This window comes from Fusarium tjaetaba, assembly GCF_013396195.1.
Source record: "Fusarium tjaetaba strain NRRL 66243 chromosome Unknown NRRL66243_c0000134, whole genome shotgun sequence".
Taxonomy (NCBI): Eukaryota; Fungi; Ascomycota; class Sordariomycetes; order Hypocreales; family Nectriaceae; genus Fusarium; species Fusarium tjaetaba.
In genome coordinates, this window is record NW_023501330.1 from 98,673 (window position 1) to 121,321 (window position 22,649).

Sequence of the window (22,649 nt, forward strand, 5' to 3'; positions counted from 1 at the left end):
GCCCGTTCCATGAGCTCTCTTCTCCTCTCCCCCACTTTGTCTTCCTTCAATCGTTATCACCCTTAAGTTAAGCTTGTTAATCCAGGGTCGGTCATCCACTATATCCAAGGAGTCTTGTACTGCAATATCCGAGATGATGGGGTCCCATAGTTGCTCTGTCATTCCGTTCTTGTGTGTTTAGTTGTTCCAGGTTCAACTGTTCTATTGTTTATTCAATAGATACCTAGCTTTTCGGCAATGTTGGCGTTGTTAATGCCCCTCCTGGCGATCATTACAGATGTTCTGGACCTGACTATGAACCATGAACCTTGGTTTATTCTTCAAGGGTTTTGTTTCGTCTTGCGATCAAGAATTCCCTTGGATAGATCTGCCTGCTAGCTATAGCTACTGTAGCTAGGCTAGGTAAACTCAAAGGACACTCTGTCGTATTTTGAGTCCTTTCTCTGCATTGAGGACAAGTCACTGGATGTCCACTACCTCAGGTATCGGGCTGAGGTGACACCTCCACCAGCTTGGGTTGAGCAAGTAGTTGTTGGTTCTTAGCCGCCCAGCTTTGGCTTTATCACATCTCAGAGTCATCAGCCCAACGGGACAAAGAATCAGATGACGAAGGAGGTGATTGATCGAGCTAGCGATATTGGTTAATTACTTGTACCCTTCTATTCCGTCCGTCTTGACTTGTCTTGACTCACTGTGCTTGTTTCACATCTCAACCAGCCTGTCTTGTTTTAAAAGTTATCCTCCATTCCTTTTGTGTCAGACCCAGACCCAGTCAGTCAGAGAGAGGCAATATCTTTCTCTCTATCTGTACCTAGGTACGAACGGGATTACTCACAGCCCAATTCAACTGCTTGATTCGGAAGACACACACTCTCTCTCTCCCTCCTAAGAAATAGCCCGTGCAGCAAATATCCTTACCCATCCTCACCTATACTCACCGTTGGCGACGGCGAACCGAACTGAAACCTGGGCCTCTGCCACGACGCGCTAGCCTCTGTACGGGTCCTTTACAGCAGTGCAAGACCCTCTTCTGCCCCGCGCTCTCGACTTGCGAACCAGCATCAGCACGGCCCGAGCGGACGTGGAGCTCTTCTGTTCCATCTCTACCTTACCTTGCCTTACCTTGCCTTACCTTGCCTTACCTTGCCTTGCCTTAGCTGCTGGACTACTTTATCGCTACTATAACTCCCCGTCGCTGTCAACCCTTTTTTCTTCATACTAAATGCTCACCTATTTTACACCTTTCGACTTTGGTTCTTTTCTCAGTCGCTATAAATCATCAGCTGCATATCTCGCTCGATTCCGTTGAGTCTCGTCGATAATCATATCTTGCCATTGTATTGGGTGGAGCTCAATACCTGACCCCTCAAATCATCCTTAATCAGCCAGTCCAGTCCAGTCCTGCCCAGCCCAGTTCAAGCCAGTCAGTCCAGCTGGTCCAAGTCCAGGTCCCCAGATCCAGGTCCTTCTAGTACCAACAAAGGAGTCTTCTTCGTCTTACTTGGCTGGTCCTTTTCTCTTGACTTGACTTGACTTGACTCTCTCTCTCTCTACCTTATTTCTACATCATCTCGACCGACCGATCGAGCGGCTGCGAATTCTTCTCTACACGGCATCAGTCGTTGCTTTTCGGTCGCTCTAATCCTCTTCAGCTTTCCCCTCCTTTTCACCGCGACCATGTCTCGATCGAACCCCCCTAACGCTGCGGGGTCCCGCAAGATCTCGTTCAACGTGAGCGAGCAGTACGATATTCAGGATGTTGTTGGTGAGGGCGCCTACGGTGTTGTCTGGTATGTTTCCTTGTGTCTCGTGCGATTTACGCAGTGTGCCAAATTCTAACTCTTCTCCAGCTCTGCCATTCACAAGCCCTCCGGCCAAAAGGTCGCCATCAAGAAGATCACTCCTTTCGATCACTCCATGTTCTGTCTAAGAACCCTGCGAGAGATGAAGCTGTTGCGATATTTCAACCACGAGAACATCATTTCCATTCTCGATATCCAGAAGCCCCGAAACTACGAGTCATTTAATGAAGTTTACTTGATCCAAGTTTGTACCACCAGCGCTCGGTCGCAATAGCAACAGCAGACTAACCAACGATACAGGAGCTGATGGAGACGGATATGCACCGAGTCATCCGTACCCAGGACCTTTCTGACGACCACTGCCAGTACTTCATCTACCAGACCCTCCGCGCCCTCAAGGCCATGCACTCAGCCAACGTGCTGCACCGAGACTTGAAGCCCTCCAACCTCCTTCTCAACGCCAACTGTGATCTCAAGGTCTGCGATTTTGGTCTTGCGCGATCCGCTGCTTCGCAGGAGGACAACTCCGGTTTCATGACTGAATATGTCGCGACTCGGTGGTACCGTGCGCCCGAGATCATGTTGACTTTCAAGGAGTACACCAAGGCCATTGATGTGTGGTCGGTTGGCTGCATTCTCGCCGAGATGCTCAGTGGCAAGCCCCTATTCCCTGGCAAGGACTGTAAGTTATTGCTGAAATGCCTGAGACGATAGAGCTCTTTTGCTGACCATTTGGCCGCTAGACCACCACCAGTTGACACTCATTCTGGACGTGCTGGGCACGCCCACTATGGAAGACTACTACGGAATCAAGTCGCGCCGCGCTCGAGAATACATTCGATCACTCCCCTTCAAGAAGAAGGTTCCCTTCCGAACCCTGTTCCCCAAGACCTCGGATCTGGCCCTTGACCTGCTCGAGAAGCTCCTCGCATTCAATCCTGTTAAGCGCATCACCGTGGAGGAGGCTCTGAAGCACCCATACCTTGAGCCTTACCATGATCCCGAGGACGAGCCAACAGCACCCCCGATCCCCGAGGAGTTCTTTGACTTTGACAAGCACAAAGACAACCTGAGCAAGGAGCAGCTGAAGCAGTTGATCTACCAGGAGATTATGAGGTAAATATGGTATGATGACGAAAGATCGGCGAGGCATCTAGGATCTGCGATCTGAGACACCTCTGACGCGACATCTGTTGCTAGCAGGTGTGCTCATACGTAGCTGTGACTTTTGAAAGGGAGATCAGTGGCAGAATTTGGAGAAGATAGATAGACCACAGCACAACCCTCATGCACGCACGCACACAAACATAGACAGAATCACCTACTAGTTTATTCTGCATAGGTAGCATGCACATGGCATGGGTCTTTTAGGGCAAATTTGATGTTGAAAGATGGTCAAATGTATGGAAACAGGATCAAAGACATGGGCCAGAGTCAGGATCAGAGAGAGCCTGAGTCTGTGAAAGGCAAACATGGGACTTGAAGATGATTTGATGAAGTGCACATTGCAGCCATTTCTTTTTTTAGTTGTTATATCCCAAGAAAAAAGAAATTCATGATGATACGTGTTGACCATACTCAGGTGATCAATAGTGAAACAGAGTTCCATTACGTAGTACGGAGTAGCAAACTTGGATGTTAAGAGCATCCTCTCTGCATCTAATGTCAGGAACTATACAAATCGAGAGAGACCACTAATCAAATAGAGACATCAAGTAATATCATGACTTTTGTTTCACCCAATCCTCATCGGCCAAGTTACCCCCTGGAACGTGACAATCAGAGAGTTCGAGTGACAAGACAACAGATCAAAAGGTCTAGACCGAGTCAGCATTTCAGCCGTGATAGGCCGTTGGCCATATCGAGCTAGCGTTTTTGGTGCTTGAGGCTCTGGTGTTGATGACGATCATGAAGTTTGCCAGCGTTTACGTACATACCTACACGCATGTGGCCAGTAAAAGAGACCGCAGGCTTATGAATCACCACGCAATTCGCTGTAAGCTGTTGAGTAAGGCATCCAGCAGAAAATGTGGCAATTGCTGCCTTAAAAGCTATTCATTTTCAAGCGATGAAAGCGACTTGGAACTTACCTATTCATGTTAGTGCATCGATTCTCAAAGATCGTGTTCTTTCAAGTCTTGTTCTAGGCGTTAACCCCGCTATATCTAGCCTACTAGCTCCACTAGCTCCCCCAATCTCATGCCCTCTATCTCCAACAGCTACCAACCTTACCCTCCACTACCTACTTACCTACCATAGCAGCGTCAGAACTTAGGTATTCATTCCCTCCAATGTCTCAGATCTCAATACTACATATCAACGTCCTGTCTCCCTTTTAGCAACGGCAGTATTCTTATTCAGCTTCCTGATCACTGAATGCTTCGACTCCCGTATCTATGACCTCCTACGCTTCCTAATTTGAGCACCACTATCACTAGACTCTGTGTTTACACGTCATGAGCTCTTCTGACCGCAACGAATCCCCCGAAACTCCCGAATCTTCTGGCGCCGCTACGCCCAACAATCCTAACCGCGCCTCTGCATCATATATCACCAACATGTGGACCGGCCTCATCCGTCGCTTCTCTAGCGAGGGTTCGTTCCCTAGCCAGGCCGACACCGCCTACGAAGACGACTACAAGTACCACAGCGGCAATGGTACAAAAGACGGTATAAACGGTGTCTTCACACCCGTGCGCCGTACAGCGAGCCCCCTTCGTCCTCCACCCCTGGATCCTCTTGTCCTGCATGGCTATCGTCATGGCACGCCCACGTCGGCCAAGTTGCTGACACCCGCTGTCGCGGAGGAGATTCGCACCATGGTCCCTGAGCGCCTGCGTATCGTCGATGACTGGCATCTGATATATAGCCTTGAGCAGGACGGCGCGAGCTTAACCACTCTTTATCAGCGCTGTCGACAATATGAGGGCAAACGAGCTGGCTTTGTCCTGGTCGTCAAAGACCTAGAAGGAGGGGTGCGTATCCAGTGAGCCCATATGACGTTATCCTGTCAACTAACTAACATGATCAGATCTTTGGCGCATACCTATCCGAATACCCGCATCCTGCGCACTCGTACTTTGGCAACGGCGAATGCTTCCTCTGGCGAGCCTCTACTATCACACCTCTCCCTCCACCTCCATCAGCTGATACGGCAAACCTGAACTCTCGAATTACAACGCTCGCCCCGCCACCGCCTTCTTCAGAGAGCAACACCCCTACACATTCTCGCGCGCCGTCGCCTACGCCTAGTGAAGCTGTCAGGTTCAAAGCGTTCCCATACAGCGGCCTAAATGACTTCTGCATCAACTGCGAGACCGGCTTTCTAAGTGTTGGATCAGGCGGTGGGCATTATGGGCTATGGTTGGATAACGGGCTTGAGAATGGACATAGCTCGAGGTGCGAGACCTTTGGTAACGAACCTCTGAGTGATGAGGGAACCAAATTTGGCGTCATCGGAGTTGAACTCTGGGTTATGGGCGTATGATGATGATGATGCTGATGCTTCGGTATGGCTCTCACGTGTTTGCATGGCGCTCGGTGTTATGATATGGTATTCGCAGGCGGATCGGTCTCTCATTAAATTGATGATCTATGGGAAGGAGGAAAATCTATGTGCTGTGAAGACAGAGCCGCCTTTGTCTAGACCAAGCTTTTTTGGGTATATAACAAGGAGGACAACAGCAAAGAATATTCAAGGCAAGGTCAGTAAAAATCAATGATACCCGGAGCTGATACTCCCAACTCTTTAAATCATCAGTGGCCCTTCAATACTCCGCATGTAGTCTTACAAAAAGGTCAATTGTTTATTACTCCCTGTTTCAGCTCTGTCTCTTGGCCATAAACGCCTGAATCCCTTCCAGTACGCCTTCAGGTGTCGGTGACTCGGCGCACACATCAGGCTCAAAACCAAAGGATAGAAGGTGATCTCTCGTCGTAGGTCCGATGGTTGCGATGAACGTCTTGCCGTCCCGTTCGTAGGCCTTATGCACCTTGTTGGTTTCAGGATCTAGAATTCCCATGACTCGAAGCATACTATCGCATCCGGTTGGTGAGAATACCACAATCCATCGCATAGGATCGTTGCGCGTTTCGCCAAGGACCCTGCGCAGATCAACCGGAAAGCTCTCCATGACGCCCGTTCCATAGACGACCGTCTCTGTCACACGGATGCGCTCTTCATCTGGTAGTGCGCCGTCCTGTAGCGTTTTGGGGATGATATCACGACGGGTTTCTCCAACGAGGAATAGAATAGGTGGAAGAGTCGCACGTTTTTGGTCGCGGTACCATCCGTAGTAGTGGGCGAGGATAAAAGGAGCAAGGGCTGCGCCGTTACCTGTGTGGCTACCGAAGACTTGGAGAGGAGGTTCTTGAGGGACAGCGGCGAGGGCGCGAGTAGTGGCAGGGCCGACACTGTAGACAGGGATGTTCTGTAGATGAGGCCATGAGGTTTCATCCTCGGGGTTGGGAGTATCATCTGTCGCAAGAGAGATTGTGTTAGTCGAGATGGTTCTAGAAATATGATCACTATAAGGTTATGACATACCGGGCTTTCCATCTTGGACAAGCTTCACAAAAGCTTCGACGGCGCGTTGTGATGTAAAGATCAAGCCGCCGTATTCATGATGTTCCTGGTTTCCGATACGGCGATCGCGAAGTAGCGCTGCGACTTCGTTCATGCCGTCGCTGTGAAATTGGTGCAGCAAAACAGGCACAAACTGCGGCGCAAAACCACTCCCATTAATGCTAGATTCTGAGAAAAGATCTTCGTAGGAATCGCCGGAGCTCGATCTCGTCTTGAGGAGGAGAACAGGTATCCTGGAGGCTTGCTCCGCGGTGGAATTGGTAGTTGTCATGATGAGTTGAGATTAGTCTGATGCGTATATGTATGGATCCACGCGGCTGGCAAAACTATCGATGCGTAGCTTTCAGGATGAAATAATGGCGGAGAGAGAATCAATGGGAGAACGAAGTCGAGATCATGAGGTGGGAAGATCAGCAACTTTCGGAGACTCGGAAGGTGGCATGCGGGTGAGGGGCTCATGGGAAAAGTGGGCGACAGCTTTATCGATAACTAACTAAGTTAGCTGAGGACGGCAGTTAAAGAGCTTCCAGGTTCCAGCAGGTTCACTCAATATCTTGACTCATCTTCACTACCTAGTTTATAAGAAGTTTTGACAACAAAGACAGTTATTGCAACAACATATAATTTTGTGAATTGTGAATGAGATCTAATTACAGAGTATCGAGCTGGGTATTCAGTGCAGAAACAGCCATCTATCAACAATAACTCCAACGCCTTCGTACAAGCAACCTAAGCAATCAAACAACCGACTTCTCCTCCACCTCCTTGCCACTCTCCTTTGTTGTCTCGACTACTTCTTTCTTCTCTTTCTTCACGCTGGCCCACTCCATAGCCAACGCCCCCAAGATAGCCAGGCAAGCCATGATGAATGCGACGCGGAAGCAAACATGCAGCGAATCGTTATAGGTAGTCAGTGTCTTCTTGTGAAACTTCTCAGGGATAGTCTTGAGAAGACCTGTTAAGCCAGCGGACTCGATTTGCTGGGGAGTAACGCTTGTGAAGGCAGAAAGACGCTTGGCCAATTCTCCATCGAGCACGTTGGTGCCAACAGAAACGAAAATGGCACCAGAGAGTGTTTGGGCAAATATGACGAGTGAAGCACCAATCGATACCTGGTTGCGTGGAAGCACAGTCTGGGCAGCCATGTTGGGAGCCTGGGAACAGGCACCAAGACCAAATCCATATACAATCTGATATCCAATCCATTGGCCTTCTGAAGCATTGGTGCCAAGGATAGTAAAAAGGCCAGCGCCGATGGAGGAGATGCAGATTCCGGCAATGAGGAACGGCATATAATATCCAATACGAGAGGTGAGAACACCGCTGATGATGGAGCCAACAACAAGAGCGAGTACCATAGCCAAGAGATGGATACCACTGTTCATGGCAGAATCTCCGTTGATGACCTGGAACCAGGCAGGGAGGAAGTAGATCAACAGTGTCTGATGGGCACCGATACAGAAGCTCACCCAAAAGCCACCGAAAATGCTGCGCTTAGCGAAGATGTGAGGAGGGACAGTTGCTTGCTCGGGCTTCCAGATCTGGATGAGGACAAAGGCAATGAAGAGAGTGAAAGCAACCACGAGCAAAGCAATAATACGGCCATTGTTCCACTGAGTGTTGTTAGTTGAGTCGTTGCCGCACAGAGACAAACACTTACACTATACTCGAAGCCACCCCATTGGAGAGCCAGGCAGAGGCTAACGACACCAGGGATGAGAGCAATCAATCCGAGGACGTTCAACTGTTGGAGCTTGTACATGAGACCGGTCTTGTCGGTCGATGGACGAGGAACTTGGAGAAACAGGAAGACAAAAGTCAAGACAACGGCGCCAAGGGGGAGATTAATGTAGAAGCACCATCTCCAAGTGACGTGAGTTGTGAAGACACCTCCGATAACAGGCCCAATAGCCGAAGCGATTCCAAAGATTGCACCGAAGAGACCCTGGTACTGAGGTCGCTTCTCAAGAGGGACAGCATAGACAATGATGACGAGCTAACAGTGTAAGTAGGGGTGTTATCCTCAGAGTATTAGGGAGCAACTCACGATACCAGACTGCGTACCAGCACCACCTAGACCTGCGACAGCTCTTCCAATGATGAAAGCAATCGAGTTAGGGGCAGCACCACAAATAGCTGAGCCAATCTCAAAGAGTACCATGGCAGTCATAAAGGTCGTCTTGATATCCAAGATGGTGTATAGTTTGCCAAACACTAACAAGAAGGCACAGCTGGTAAGAAGATAAGCTGTGCCGTACCAACCAATGTCACTAGCAGCATGGAACTCGTTCGTGATGGCGGGGATAGCAGTCGAGATGATGAGTTTGTCCTGAAGGCTGTTAGTTGTGTGATTGCATCGAGTGATTACAGGACATACCAAAGCAACCAGGAACATGCTGATGTAGAGTGAAATCATCAAGATGGCAAACTTGATGCCCTTTGGGTAAGCCACATCGGCCGGGGCATCGTTTGAGGCGATCATTGTGATGGGGTGTAAGGAGTGTTGTTGATGTTGAATGGGATGGGATGGGCAAGTTGCTGATATAGTTGGAGAAGATGATTGAATTGAATAGAGTAAAACCATCGAATTCTCTTGTTGTTATATATAATTATCGGTATATCACAAAATGTCCGCCGGAAATCCATCGACAATGTCCGTAGAGAGATGGTATTTCGGACAGTCAAAACTGACCAATGAGCTTACACCATGACCGTCCGACCGTCCGCTGAATGACCCTCCACGAAGTGAAGGATCAACGTCCGAAAATCCCTCGTTGTCTGCCATTACCGCTCGAAACAAAGATGAGAGAGGCTGAGCCGCTTTATTTAGTTAACTATTTCCATTTCTTTTACCCGTCTTACTCAATATGAAAATGAGATCGATGTTTGTCGTTTGACCCGGCAATATTAAAGACCATCACTCAAGGCACATTCTCTGATTGACTTGTTCTCACGATGCGAATTAAACCGTACCTCATGGAGTATATTTTACAGACTAGGTATACAATATATCTTACTGCGTTATTCTGAGGTATCATCGGTGCTGAATCACGTGTGGCTCTTAGGATCGTAGTGAAAATGACTTCACGTCCTATAGCCAAACTTCAGTCTACACTAGCTTCATCATTTGTGTCTGATTGAGAGGCGAATAAGCCCTCACCGCTCTAACTCATGGAAACCCATCAAGCACAGCCAAGACCTCAAACAAGAAAACGCGAGAAGCCAATTCTCAGCTGTACTTTCTGTAGGGGACGCAAGTAAGCCAGACAGACCATAGAGACACTCACTCAATGAATGGTGTTGACCTTACTGCAGACTTCGATGCGATAGGCAGTCACCCTGCGGCGCCTGCACACGGCGCGGGAAACCTACCGAGTGCATTTTTACTTGCTCAGAACAAGAACGCAAGGATGCCATAGATTACAGACCTCATAACAGAAATCAGAAAGCTCGCCAGAGAGTAGCTCGTCTTGAGAATCTGGTGACGGAACTGAGAGATAAGGCTGAGAGCTCAACCAAGTCGCTGAACGATGTAGCCCAAGCAAACAATGCCTCGATTGCTCTTGAGCCTACGGCATCAGGCACATCACCAAATGTTCGAATGGGAAACCTGAATCTGGCAGATGACCAGGCCGTGTACACAGGTAGCTCGCATTGGGCTACAATATTGGAAGATGTAAGAACAAGACTCATTATGGAGACCTTGAACTGACGAGATACCCTAGATTCAACAACTCAGAGATGAGCTCGCTGATGATGGCTCCGACATTGCCAGTGAAGGGTCTTCTCCTTTTGCTAGTGGATTGATACATCAGTCTCAGGCACCGAGAATATCTCTACTTGCTAATGTTTCGTGTCTTCCCGTGGACCAAATTCTCGCTTTGGTTCCTCCTCACAAGATAGTTGACAGATACATCTCCCAGTACTTCAACACTTTCGACTCACGTAAGTCATGACTTTCATGTTCACTCAACTGCTAACTCCGCCTTGCCAGTCATCATTCATCGAGGCAAATTCCTTGCAGAAGTCAGCATATGCCAATCATCCGAGGAGGCAATTGCTAACCCATGTGTAGTATGCAAGTTTCTGGGTAAACCCCTCAGCTGTCTCCATCATCTGGGTCGGGTTCTTGTTCAGCGTCATGAGTATGGCTGTATCGTTGCAGAAAAAGGAGGCAGGGATGCACGGCTTGTCCGCTTCTGAACTACAAGCAACGCTCGACACTTACAGAACGCTCACTATCCACTGCTTGGTTGCTGGAGATTACCTTCGTTCCAGCGCGCATACGGTTGAGACGCTATTATTGCACTTTGCTGTTGACCAAGAGGCCGACGCTGATGCAAATATTGGGAACTGGGTCCTCATGGGCGTTATCATAAGGATAGCCATGCGGATGGGTCTTCATCGTGAGCCGTCTCACTGGCCAAATATCCGACCTTTGCAAGCTGAACTCCGGCGACGAGCCTGGATAGCTTTGTACAGCATCGACTTCTTCACCAGTACCCAAATCGGACTTCCACGTATCATTAAAGATTCCCAATGCGACGCTCGCCCGCCCTCATATCTTCTGGATAGCGATATCGGTTTTGAGCACGATACCCCACCGCCTGAAAGGCCACATTCAGAGCCTTCCATGTTGGCGTTTCATATCCACAGGCATGGAGTTATCAAAGTTGCTGCTGAGATATACGACACAACCGAAGCAGGGCCACCCTCACCAACTACTGTTGCGACCCTGCAGGCCAAGCTCGAGAAAGCGACGAATTCCTTGCCGGACTGGCTCAGGCTAAAGCCTCTCGAAGAGTCGATTGCGGACAGTCCAGCCACAATCCTCAATCGAATGATGCTCGATATCATCGCTCAGAAAGCCATCTATCTCCTCCATCGGCACAGTTTCGTCAGAGAGTCTGCGGGGGAAGAGAGTGTCAGATCCAGTGAGATATGCATCAAGGCTGCCCTGTCCATCCTGGAGCACCAGAGACGCATGAACGAAGAAACTCAACCAGGAGGCCTCATGTACAACATACGCTGGAGAGTTGCCGCACCACTTAGATCCGAGTTCATGCAAGCTACCATGATGCTATGTTTTGCGTTGAGTAGATACGATGCAGGACGAGATTTGAATAGGCGAAGTGATATCTTGCAGACTTTGATTATAGCAAAGGGTATCTGGGAGACGAGATCCGACCAATCTCTTGAAGCTCAAAGAGCTGTCAAGGCAATATCGGCCATACTTGAGCAATATCGGAAGAGTTCGATGTCTGTTTCTTCACCATCCACCAGTAAGCCTCTCTCTACCTTTCAAGTCTCGTTGTTTGCCGCTCACTCTTGTGTATAGCATTCAATCCTTCATCTCTGCCATCCGCGGAGAACCACTTTGGCGGTTTTGATAACACGTTCGGTCAAACCATGGCATTGGACCCGTCCTTCTTCTCGGTTGGTGATGACACGACAGCATTGAGTAAGGTCATGGATGAGTTCATGAATGATACAGCTGCAACATCGCCTTTCGGAAACGCAATCTGACTGTCAGAGACATTGGCAAATAGGGAGAGATTTGACGGAGATGCTTGAATCGCCACTTTTGTATAATCATGAACTAATCATACATTTTCAAGAGACTAGACAATACTCGGCGGGAAATGATGCTAGAGTGAAGAATGCACATCCCCAACTAAAGAAGCTCCATCGGTAACGAGTTAGCGAGCTGGGCGTGGGCTGCCTCGCCCCATAATCACCCAGAAGACGGCGTTGCTCCGGCCTAAATTTGGCCTGTCCCTGGAAGTTTCCAGGATTCAGTGGCTTATCGATAACAGATAGCCTTTGAATTCTGTCAATACGGAGTAGACACTTGATAGAACGTTTTAACATCCTGGCAGTTTAGGTAGCTTCTTTTCTTCTATGTTAGTAGACAGAGGCTGACAAATAGACATCACACCACGACAATCGTATGTAAAAGTCTCAAGATCCCAATTCTCTCAGTCCCGAGATTCTTTTGTGGCGTTTCGTTCGTTGACATTCATCAATTGATCAATTGCTTTGCTTACCTGATCTGTTTCACTTACTCAGTCCCCTAATAATTCCACCGAAAGCGCCGACTTGTTGTTCCCGTCTTATTCCTTAGCGGAAGCTCGCCTCAGAAGTCGAGTTAGAGCCAGAGTCAGAGATCTCACCACCACAAGTGGCGCCATTCAATGTCCAGCGATCCGAACGATCAACAGCAGGCGGCTGCGCCCGCTGCCCCTGCATCGTCGATAGGAGGCTCTGCTGAGCCGCCTAAGAGGATCCCCAAGGGAGTAGTACTAGGCCCTGACGGCAAACCGTGAGTTTCATCATTATGCCCTGCAAATGGAGCCCTACAGTAAGTCTATCGACTGACCCTTGCTCAGATGCCGGAACTGTACGTCTTTTGCTGCATGGGCTTCCCAGACAAAGAGTACTCTCAAACAGGATGCTGCAAAGGTCAGGGGTCCTCCGGCCGACTGCCCTCCAGATGTCGAGGTGCTAGGCCGTAGTACATGGACATTGCTTCACTCTATTGCCGCTCAGTATCCGGAACAGCCGTCAAGCGGCCAAAAATCAGACCTCCTCAGCTTTGTCGGTCTGTTCTCCAAGCTGTATCCTTGCTGGGTCTGCGCAGAAGATTTCCAGGGTTATCTAAAACGAGAAGCGCCACAGGTCAACAGCCGTGATGAGTTCGGCAAGTGGCTGTGCGGCGCACACAACGACGTCAACCGCAAATTGGGCAAGCCTGAGTTCGACTGTTCCAAGTGGGAGGAGCGGTGGCGGACAGGTTGGAAGGACGGAAGATGCGATTAAGCTGTTTCTGAGCTGAGGCTGAGGCTGCTGGATCGGGCCGGGAGGCTAACGCGCCTATCCATACAGTAAATATGTCAGAGACCTCGACTCATTGTGGTTTCGGTGTGCGGTGTACGATATTTGGGCCCCTGGGCGATTGCACACCGATTGGAGAATGACATGATGGACCGTTGGCTGTTGTGTGGATACATGCATACACGTGTGGTTAATGCCGGACCGATGAAGGCGTGGGATGTCAACGACTTTTTTATGGACAGAGGAAGAAATGATGGGCAAGACGGTTTGAAACGTCTATGAGCGGAGCATGGGAATCGCCGATTTGGAATGGATTTTTCATGATGGAGCATGAACTGTATAGTAGAGGCGAACCGAGAACTGCATGCATACATAGAATCTCATCTCACGACAATCTATAGATGTATAACAAATGTAACAAACATATCATGAGTCCAAATACATTCATCAAGTCCCACCATCTGTCGAGATGAGCATAATCAATATTATACGGATACACCGCTCTGAAGCAGTGTTAGATTTCCGAATGAGCAGTTATAGCTTCGTCTTGGACAAGGCCAGCCCTGTAGGGTGAGTGCAATATTGAGTCAGTTCAATACAGGACAGCGACAACGACGATTGAGGTCAAATTCAGGAACGTACAGTCGCGCAGGTACATACATACGATATATCCCAGAGGGCCGGTCTAGGTCTCACCAGTTCACCACCCTAGCTGCACATCCCTGCTCGTTTCGGTGAACTCCCTTTAGGCGGCGATAAGAATGATCTGACATGGCACGGCTGTACAAGACAACTACCGGGCCGCCTTTTTGCCAAAAACCACCAACTGCAGCTCTCTTCCAAGAGGCATGGCCGTAGCTAGGGCCAAGGTGGTGTATAGATATAGATAACTAACTTAGTTCCCAACATCTCAGGTTACCTTACCCTGCAACATCCCATCTCGCAGCCAATGCCTGTCATGGCCCCTCTGGATCCATGCCCTTTATCCGTTGATGAAGAAAAGGATTTGATATCGTCCCGCTATTGTAACACGATCTCGGTTTGGTATTTTACGGCAAAGAGCGGAAAACAAAGGAAAGAAGAGGCTGGAGATGATATTGGTCGTGATAATCGGATGTCGATTACGGGATGTTATCAAGCTACAGTATGAGTGAAAGGGCCTTTTACGGACACGAGATCCCTGTCTTGAGATGGGCTTGGTGTTGTTTTCTTGTTGATTGCTTCATCGATTGGAGTGCTGTACGTTGAGAGTTGTGAATGGATAGTTGGCTGCGATATTTTTCCACTGCAATGTAATGTCATGTAATGTAATGTAATGTAATGCATAGTCATGTCTTGCCTCAGCATTACTACACGCGTACGTAGGCTAGTGATGATCATGAATGCTACGCTTGCATGCAAGTTGTGCCGCTTGCTGCCAGTACGCAATTTACCCGGTAACTCAAGACAGATACATAGGTACAGTTGGACAGTTGAGAATATACTAAGGTATCGACATAAAAGTCTCGTTATGTCAACCTTGAATGAGGAGGCTATTCAGGGTCGACATGGACATCCACCACCGCAGACCTTGCAACGATAAGGATATCGACATCCATGGAAATAGTCAATGATGGTGGCATAGGTCCCTGGATCTGGATGCGTACAGTACATACGCAGTTGGACCCCCCCGTTGTCTTGTCGATTGCCGGTCGCAGGCATCTCGAGAAGGAAAACAACGCCATTTCCAAATACCCATCCATCCATCCCATTCCATCCCCAACCGCAGACTGAGAGACCAACGTTGGTTCTAACTTGGCATCTCCGGGTATTGTTTTACATATGGACTACCTATGATCCCGGCTGGTGGTCGCTCGGCTGCACAGGTCCGGACTAGCCGGGATGGCCGGAGTTGGCTCTGACAAGCAAAGACAAGGAGACAAGGAGTTGTCGAGGGTGATCACATTGGATCCATGCAGATTTGATCGTGGCTGGCATCTTTGCTTTCTTTTTCCTCATCGTCCCGTTGTTCCCCTGTCATCGTCAAAAGGAAGCATCCGATTTCTATCGAGGTATCCACTCATTCTGTGGCATTGAATTGTTTCTAGACGTTCTTAGACCCGTAGCCAACATCAAGATTCCACCCTTGACAAAGTCTGCCCGATTGGGAGGGCCCGTAAACAGGGCACAATGGCATCATATGATTTTCTGACTGTCGGTCGCTACCTACGCATCCATACTAACAATGGATCCGCTGCATAGGTAGGTACAGAAGGGGAGAGAAAAAAATAGCTGCGGCTAATGCAGAGTTAGAGCCTAGTTCGCAGTAAAAGAGCCGCCCTCCCGTGTGTGTGGCGTTGACTGGTAGCCCGTAGGAGGGTCATTACATCACCATCAGAGGACTTTTATCGCTGTCACCGTAGCTTTTACTGTATGTATGTACTGTCAGTCTGTCACTCACTATCGCGGTTTCGGCCGCTTCTGGTCGGGAGCGAGCGAGGAAATATCGTGACATTGTGAAGCCGAGAATGACGGTCAATCAGAATTTGCTACTGGGCTGGGCTTATGCCCGTGCTGTCTCCTTGGCAGGTCCGATTCTAGTGACGCTTACAGGGCTTGAACAGGACAGGACTGGACTGGACTGGGCTCATTTTGACCATGGTCTTATTTTTGGCGCAATCAATCAGATCAGATCAGATCAACCCATTTGAGGTTTAGAAGCAAGGAAGAGCAAGGGGTATCATTGGTGACAAGCTGCTTTGCTACCTTACACTGTAAGTAAACTGCTGAGTGTACACCCAATTTGTGAGGGTGCACACCTGTTAGCAAGCTTCAATGAATCGTATTTGCTCATAGTCGATACGTACGTACGCAGTAGCTACTAAGGTAAGGTAAGGTAAGGTAAGGTGAAGCATCAAACGTATAAACACCTCCTTCCCCCTCGACCGAAAGCATCTTCTCTTCCTTCCTCATCATTCCATCGATCAATCAATCAATCAATCACATTCCTCTTTTGGTTGTCTTGGTTACCTCTTAACCTAGACATCTCATATCATCTTCCCCTCATCCTCATCCTCATCCTCATTCTCATCCTTATAACAAACATCTCTCTCACTCATCCTACAATTAAGCTTTGAGCTTCCTCGATTACCCCTCCATATCATATCTCTTATCTCCCCTAACAATTTACCTAGCGGTCAAGCCGCAATCATGAGCAACTCTAACCTCCAAAAGCCAATCGACGTGGCTGAATACCTCTTCAAACGTCTCTACGAAGTCGGCGTCCGATCTGTTCACGGTGTTCCCGGCGACTACAACCTCGTCGCCCTCGACTATCTTCCTCAATGCAACCTCAAGTGGGTCGGTAGTGTTAACGAGCTTAACGCTGGTGAGTTTCATCATGACTTCATCAACAGGTCTCAAAAAACACCATATCACTAACATAACAATCTTAGCCTACGCTGCTGATGGATATGCCCGTGTCACCAAGATGGCTGCTCTCATCACCACCTTCGGTGTTGGTGAGCTCTCTGCCGTCAATGGTGTTGCTGGCTCTTACTCCGAGCACATCCCCGTCGTCCATATTGTTGGATGCCCTTCTACCATCTCTCAGCGTGACCAGATGCTTCTTCACCACACTCTCGGAAACGGCGACTTTGATGTCTTTGCCAACATGAGCGCTCAAATCTCTTGCAACGTCGCCAAACTCAACAAGCCCTCCGAGATTGCCGAGCAGATCGATACTGCTCTCCGCACTTGCTGGCTCCGCTCTCGTCCCGTCTACATCATGGTCCCTACCGACATGGTCCAAGAGAAGGTTGAGGGTGCTCGACTTGACACCCCCATCGACCTGTCTGAGCCTCAGAACGACACCGCTAACGAGGATTTCGTCGTTGAAGAGATCCTCAAGGCTATGTACGCTGCTCAGCGCCCTGTCATTCTTGTCGACTCTTGTGCTATCCGCCACCGTGTTGTCAAGGAGGTTCACCAGCTCATCGACAAGCTCGACCTTCCCGTCTTTGTCACCCCCATGGGTAAGGGTGCTGTGAATGAGGACCACCCCAACTATGGTGGTGTCTTCGCTGGTGACGGTTCTCATCCCGCTCGTGCCCAGTCTATCGTCGAGGGCTCTGATCTCCTTCTCACCATTGGTGCTCTCAAGAGTGACTTCAACACCACCGGTTTCTCTTACCGCACATCACAGATCAACTCTGTTGATTTCCACAGCACTCACTGCAAGGTCCGCTACTCCACATATCCCGGCGTTGCCATGCGTGGTGTTCTGCGCAAGATCATCGACCGGGTCGACCCCAAGTCTATGCCCGCTCCTTCTATCCCTGAGGTCAGGAACGAGGTCGAGAAGAACACCGACGACTCTGAGATCATCACACAGGCCTGGCTCTGGCCCCGCGTTGGCGAATACCTCATCCCCAACGACATCATCGTCACTGAGACTGGTACCGCTAACTTCGGTATCTGGGACACTCGATTCCCTCGTAACGTCACCGCCCTCAGCCAAGTTCTCTGGGGCAGCATCGGCTGGTCCGTTGGTGCTTGCCAGGGTGCTGCTCTCGCTGCTAAGGATGCTGGCAAGGAAGGCCGAACAATCCTCTTTGTTGGCGATGGATCTTTCCAATTGACCGCCCAGGAGCTGAGCACCATGATCCGACACCACCTCAAGCCCACAATGTATGTTTTCAAGACTGATCATCTTCTGTGTCTTTTACTAACTCTTGTTCTAGTTTCGTCATCTGCAACGATGGTTTCACCATTGAGCGATTCATCCACGGTATGGATGCTGTTTACAACGACATCAACAACTGGAAGTACAAGGACCTCGTCAGCGTCTTCGGTGGCGAGAAGACCTGCAAGACCTTCCAGATCAAGACCAAGACTGAGCTCAACGAGCTCCTCACCAACAAGGAGTTCAATGCTGCTGAGTGCTTGCAATTCGTCGAGCTCTACATGCCCAGAGAGGATGCTCCTCGCGCTCTCATCATGACTGCCGAGGCCAGCGCTAGAAACAACGCCAAGAAGCACTAAACGGTTACTCGAGAAAGAGTGAAATTTGATAGACGGGGTTTTGGAAAACGTTCCTGGAGAACATAATAATGATTTAAGTGGTTTATGGTTTATACTATAGAGTGGCGGCCGATGGTTTATGTTTTATGTACCTCAAATTGAAAAGCGATTTTCTTATATCTTTAATACTCTCTTATCTCACTGGTGATGGCTGATGACTGTATTTGGTTGTTGACAACTTGATGCATATCATTCATACTTTACTGGAATGATTCGAATTTAACATAGATTGTGAGCCAGCTAACCTTTTCAATGTCAAACTCTGTGTGCATCTGGAGATTTGAGCTGTGATATGCTTCATCATGCGGCATCTGAAGCCTCTAGCTTAACGCGATTTTACATTCAAGAGCATCTTAAGCCACCGTTATCCCTTCTTTTCTAATCAACTCGATTCAATTTAAGAGATATTCATTTATGGTAATAAAACACATCAGTATAGTTCAGAAATCTTTATTTTAGCTTTCTCTCTTCAAATATTGATCCCTTTCTCAACTATAAAAGGCACCAATCAGCACACGTGATTCGCCTCTACCAAAATTCTCCACGCGCGACGACCTAGCTCAACAGCAACAAGACTCACACTCCTATCTTCTTTTGAAAAGACTCCTGCGGCATCACGAATATTTATTTACATATATTTTATCATTTACAGTAGGATATCGGACGTGATCATGAGTGACGGAGCTGGAAAGCGAAAGCAGGGTCCCGGAGGCAATGGCCCAGCCACCAAAAAGAGCAAGGTAAGCAAATACGATGCCATTGTCGGCGAGCGGGCTCTTGTTTAACCCTGGGAGAATGTTTTATGGCTTTAATGGTATTGAAAAGACTGGGCTAACATTTGAAAAGGGAGGCAGTGGTGGTAAATGGCAAACGCCACACCAAAAAGCCAGGAAAACTGAACAGGTCGAGCTTGGGAGGACTTTGGAGGTCAACGATGCCGGAATCTGGGTAACTTACGCGAGAGGAATGAAGGGCAAGGCGATTGCGGAGTTCAAGAACCTTTGTAACGAGGTATGGAACTCGCTCATGATACCCTTTCAGTCTATTGGAGGGCTTGGTAAACTAACTTGTTCCAGTACGGAGAGTCACTGTTCGGAGTGAAGCCCCCGAATGAGGATGGAGACAAGGACGAGGATGATGAAGATGCCGGTGACATTGAGGCGTCTATTGAAAAGGAGTTGGCCAGCATGGCACAGCCAAAGCCCAAGACGAAGCAGACCTTCACACCCATCGGAACTGGCCTCGACTGTGTCTTCTTCATGAAGACCGTCAAGCCCGTTGATCCTCTCAGGCTTGTCACCAAGGCCTCTCAGGATGCCAGGGACTGCCCGGATCCTATGCAACGCAAGACCAAGTACATCAACCGCTTAACGCCTATCTTTGATACAGACAAGGCGACAGACAAGGGTATCGAACGCGTGGCCCGCAGCGTGATGGAGCCTCACTTTGAGCTCAAAAGCGAGTCGGCAGAGGATGCTTCCGCAGAGCCCACTGCACCAGAGCAAGATGGTGAGGGGTCTACAGCCTGCACGGTAAGTAGACAATGTGATTCGAGGAAAGCGTCGTTATTTGAAGCTGACGATGACCCCTTCAGTACGCCATCAGGTATAACATCCGGAATCACACCGCCTTCAAGTCGAGCGAGGTGATCAAGAAGATTGCGGACTTGGTCAGCCCAAAGCACAAGGTCAACCTGACGAGTCCCGACAAGGTGGTATTGGTTGAGATTTTCCAGGTAAGCGGCCCCTCCCCTCGCGTATTGGACCTATCGCGATGGCATTTGGCTAACTAGCGTTGAGACGTTCTGCGGAGTCTCGGTTGTTGATGGCCAGGAGAGCGAGGAGCTGAAGCGTTACAATCTCAACGAGCTGTACAAGGTGGCCCTGGAGGATAGGAAGCAGAAGGGAAAGCCTGAAGGCGAGGGAGTCGCGGAATCAACGTAAGCTAGCTTTTGAGCCACTCGCGTGTGAGAGGTGTGTTTGCCAATGGATAGTATTGGGCATTCCAGATGGTTCGAGGCCCTTTTGCCTCATGGCTGCACAGAGGAGACCGTTGGGGTCTGATTCGAGCAGGATCACTTAGGTTTCAATGTGGTGTGGTGTCAGACAACCAACCAACCATCCATCCATTCATCCATCCATCCACAGGCGATGGAAATATACATGGCTATTCTACAAAGATGGGATTTTGATGTCCGAAGTTCCGTGCTTAGAAAGCCAAGCATTTCATGTATCCAATCCACTTGGGGGTATGGATGGGATGGGGTCTTGTAACAAACTCAACAGGGAGGATTAAGGATATGACCCCCAAAGTGCAGGGTTTCTCTTCCTCAAGGAGTTGGAAAGGTCACACGGCAATGGGGACAGAGAAGGATCGGCATATGTCGGTGAATAGAAGGGGATTTTCTTCCAGAGTATCCGTATCATGAGAGATATGCAAGAGAGTGATGATGCGTTTCAGCGGCTGCTGGTCAGCGGTGGAGTAGTCGACAAGTATGTGCTGCTATTATGGGGTGAGCTATTACGATCTATCGTGTCTAGCTCTCAGGCTACCCCGAGATTAGGGATCGAGAGATGGGCTTTGGCGCACAGCTCAGGAGATTGAACAGTCGTGGCTTTGTGGTACACGGGATGTGGGACGTGCCGTAAGGCTAAGCCAGGCAAAGAAGCGTGCAGTCTTGTATGTGTACCTTATCCCACTTGGTGAGGTGAGAGAAGAAGGGGTGACATTCTTTGCATTCTTTGACAAGGAGTCTGAAGTATAATAATCAAGGCCATGGTTGAGACTGAGGTTGAAGTGGGTATGGTATATCCATATGCGATGGTAAGGTTTCGACGAACCAGGTAGAGAGAGGCCCTCCTAGTATGTACGGATATGTACCTTGAATTGTATGTCACGTCACATCGAGAATACCGAGGAATTCCATGACCATCAGAGATTTAGTTGGATGGCTTGAGATTTTCGGCCCCGAAGTTACGGGCCAGTTGTCCAGTCTTGACCTGTCCTTGGTCAGCCTCGACTGTCTATTCTTGTGCTCCCGGTACATTCCCGTGTAGTTAGTTAATTAAAGCAAACGGTTGTGGCTGAAGATAGTTTTGTTTTGGTGCAGGTTTAGGGGCTGAACAGAGACAAGACAGCGGAATCGTTCAGAGATCCAAGCCAAGCCAAGCCAAACCGATGCGATACGATAAATGATACTGTGTCTGGAGTAGTTAGTCTAGGCTGCAGTATAAAAACAAACGGGTCTAGAGTCTAGACAGGGGCTGTTTGCGTTAGCGGAATGTGACCCAGGTCAGCTTCGCTTGTGGTAGCCAATCATAAATTTCCCGACTCGCTTCTCGATGCACGCCAGAGGCTTCGTCATTTAGAGTCTGACATTCCGCTCTTCTCTTTTCTTTCTGTTCTGTTCTTTCTCTTGTGAGGGCGATCGATGACGGACGCATGATAGTCATCTGATGCATATCGACTCTCACCAAAGTATTTAATGTACGGCCACGGTCAGTATCCCAAGGGAATGGTCCCCGACTGCAAATGTGGTGCTATTAAGCTTGGCTTGGCTGGGCTGGGCTCGATAGTTGGTGGGAATTGGAATGGTTCGCTTCAAGATTCGCAAATGGTCCAATGACTGTGCGGTTCCCGTTCCGATCCGCGCTTCTCGATGGATGTCGATCTCCTGAGGCTATCTCCCTGTAGCTAGCAAACACTAGTTGTACTATCAGTCTCTCACTAACTTCAGCTCATGAACAAGTAAGTTAGCAGAGCCCTGCAGGATAGGAGGAACTGAGGTTGCATTCTGCATTCTGCATGTCTTCGATCCTTCTTCTACCTTGGTCTTTTCGGAGTCTATTCCGTCCTCACCTCTTGGCGTAATACCTGGGCAGAAAAGAGGCTTGAACTAAGGCTGCGGGCGTCATTCTACTCGGTAACCCCCTTGTTCCTTGTGCTGCATACCTATACTGTACATACTTTTCGTCTTGGTCTTCTGTGGTCTTCGAAAAAGTTTCGCTTGCCTACCCCAGGAGATGAGATGCTGGTCCGTTTCGGCTTCACCGTTCCGGCGGGTTCGAGTGTCTATCCGTCTCGGAGATGTATGTGTTGTTGTTGTTGTTGTTGTATGTGGTGTACATATACACCCTTGCTTGCTTGATGCTATATCACCATATGATGCAGTCAAAGAATGGCTTCGGGTTCTTACGTGTTGTATTGCATTTCTTTCTTTCTTTCTTTCGTCCGTCTGTTTACTGTCATCATGATTGAGTGGCTTCAGCTATTCATCTGCTCCAGCCAAGCAAGTATCTATCTATGTGTTTGCTCTGCTCTCTGTTCAGTCAGCAGTTAATTATTACTGATATTATTAAATGTTGCTG

General features: G+C 48.9%; 8 protein-coding genes across 8 annotated transcripts; 6 read left to right on the forward strand and 2 right to left on the reverse strand.

The window, feature by feature from the left end:
- Window positions 1-1,677: 1,677 nt before the first annotated feature.
- FTJAE_6828 (mitogen-activated kinase) lies at window positions 1,678-2,922 on the forward strand (the record flags this gene model as incomplete). Its single annotated transcript, XM_037353481.1, has 4 exons — window positions 1,678-1,790; window positions 1,851-2,046; window positions 2,103-2,484; window positions 2,546-2,922. 4 exons carry the CDS (start codon window positions 1,678-1,680, stop codon window positions 2,920-2,922), a joined length of 1,068 nt encoding a protein of 355 aa, XP_037206077.1.
- A 1,336-nt stretch (window positions 2,923-4,258) lies between these two features.
- Window positions 4,259-5,289, forward strand: FTJAE_6829 (oxidation resistance 1; the record flags this gene model as incomplete). The annotated part of the gene is made up of 2 exons (XM_037353482.1): window positions 4,259-4,777; window positions 4,834-5,289. 2 exons carry the CDS (start codon window positions 4,259-4,261, stop codon window positions 5,287-5,289), a joined length of 975 nt encoding a protein of 324 aa, XP_037206078.1.
- Window positions 5,290-5,623: 334 nt separating this feature from the next.
- FTJAE_6830 (uroporphyrinogen-III synthase) lies at window positions 5,624-6,658 on the reverse strand (the record flags this gene model as incomplete). The annotated part of the gene is made up of 2 exons (XM_037353484.1): window positions 5,624-6,279; window positions 6,349-6,658. The coding sequence occupies 2 exons, from the start codon at window positions 6,656-6,658 to the stop codon at window positions 5,624-5,626; spliced, it is 966 nt and encodes a 321-aa protein (XP_037206079.1).
- A 466-nt stretch (window positions 6,659-7,124) lies between these two features.
- On the reverse strand, window positions 7,125-8,869 carry FTJAE_6831 (major facilitator superfamily transporter; the record flags this gene model as incomplete). Its single annotated transcript, XM_037353485.1, has 4 exons — window positions 7,125-8,000; window positions 8,048-8,383; window positions 8,435-8,716; window positions 8,765-8,869. The coding sequence occupies 4 exons, from the start codon at window positions 8,867-8,869 to the stop codon at window positions 7,125-7,127; spliced, it is 1,599 nt and encodes a 532-aa protein (XP_037206080.1).
- Window positions 8,870-9,342: 473 nt separating this feature from the next.
- Window positions 9,343-11,913, forward strand: FTJAE_6832 (transcriptional regulatory; the record flags this gene model as incomplete). Its single annotated transcript, XM_037353486.1, has 6 exons — window positions 9,343-9,386; window positions 9,826-10,063; window positions 10,113-10,332; window positions 10,382-10,413; window positions 10,463-11,669; window positions 11,726-11,913. 6 exons carry the CDS (start codon window positions 9,343-9,345, stop codon window positions 11,911-11,913), a joined length of 1,929 nt encoding a protein of 642 aa, XP_037206081.1.
- Window positions 11,914-12,581: 668 nt separating this feature from the next.
- Window positions 12,582-13,206, forward strand: FTJAE_6833 (erv1 mitochondrial precursor; the record flags this gene model as incomplete). The annotated part of the gene is made up of 2 exons (XM_037353487.1): window positions 12,582-12,709; window positions 12,777-13,206. 2 exons carry the CDS (start codon window positions 12,582-12,584, stop codon window positions 13,204-13,206), a joined length of 558 nt encoding a protein of 185 aa, XP_037206082.1.
- A 3,204-nt stretch (window positions 13,207-16,410) lies between these two features.
- On the forward strand, window positions 16,411-18,243 carry FTJAE_6834 (pyruvate decarboxylase; the record flags this gene model as incomplete). The annotated part of the gene is made up of 3 exons (XM_037353488.1): window positions 16,411-16,588; window positions 16,656-17,889; window positions 17,943-18,243. The coding sequence occupies 3 exons, from the start codon at window positions 16,411-16,413 to the stop codon at window positions 18,241-18,243; spliced, it is 1,713 nt and encodes a 570-aa protein (XP_037206083.1).
- Window positions 18,244-18,953: 710 nt separating this feature from the next.
- On the forward strand, window positions 18,954-20,225 carry FTJAE_6835 (dihydropteroate synthase; the record flags this gene model as incomplete). The annotated part of the gene is made up of 5 exons (XM_037353489.1): window positions 18,954-19,022; window positions 19,129-19,293; window positions 19,359-19,814; window positions 19,877-20,017; window positions 20,082-20,225. 5 exons carry the CDS (start codon window positions 18,954-18,956, stop codon window positions 20,223-20,225), a joined length of 975 nt encoding a protein of 324 aa, XP_037206084.1.
- Between the last annotated feature and the right edge of the window lie 2,424 nt (window positions 20,226-22,649).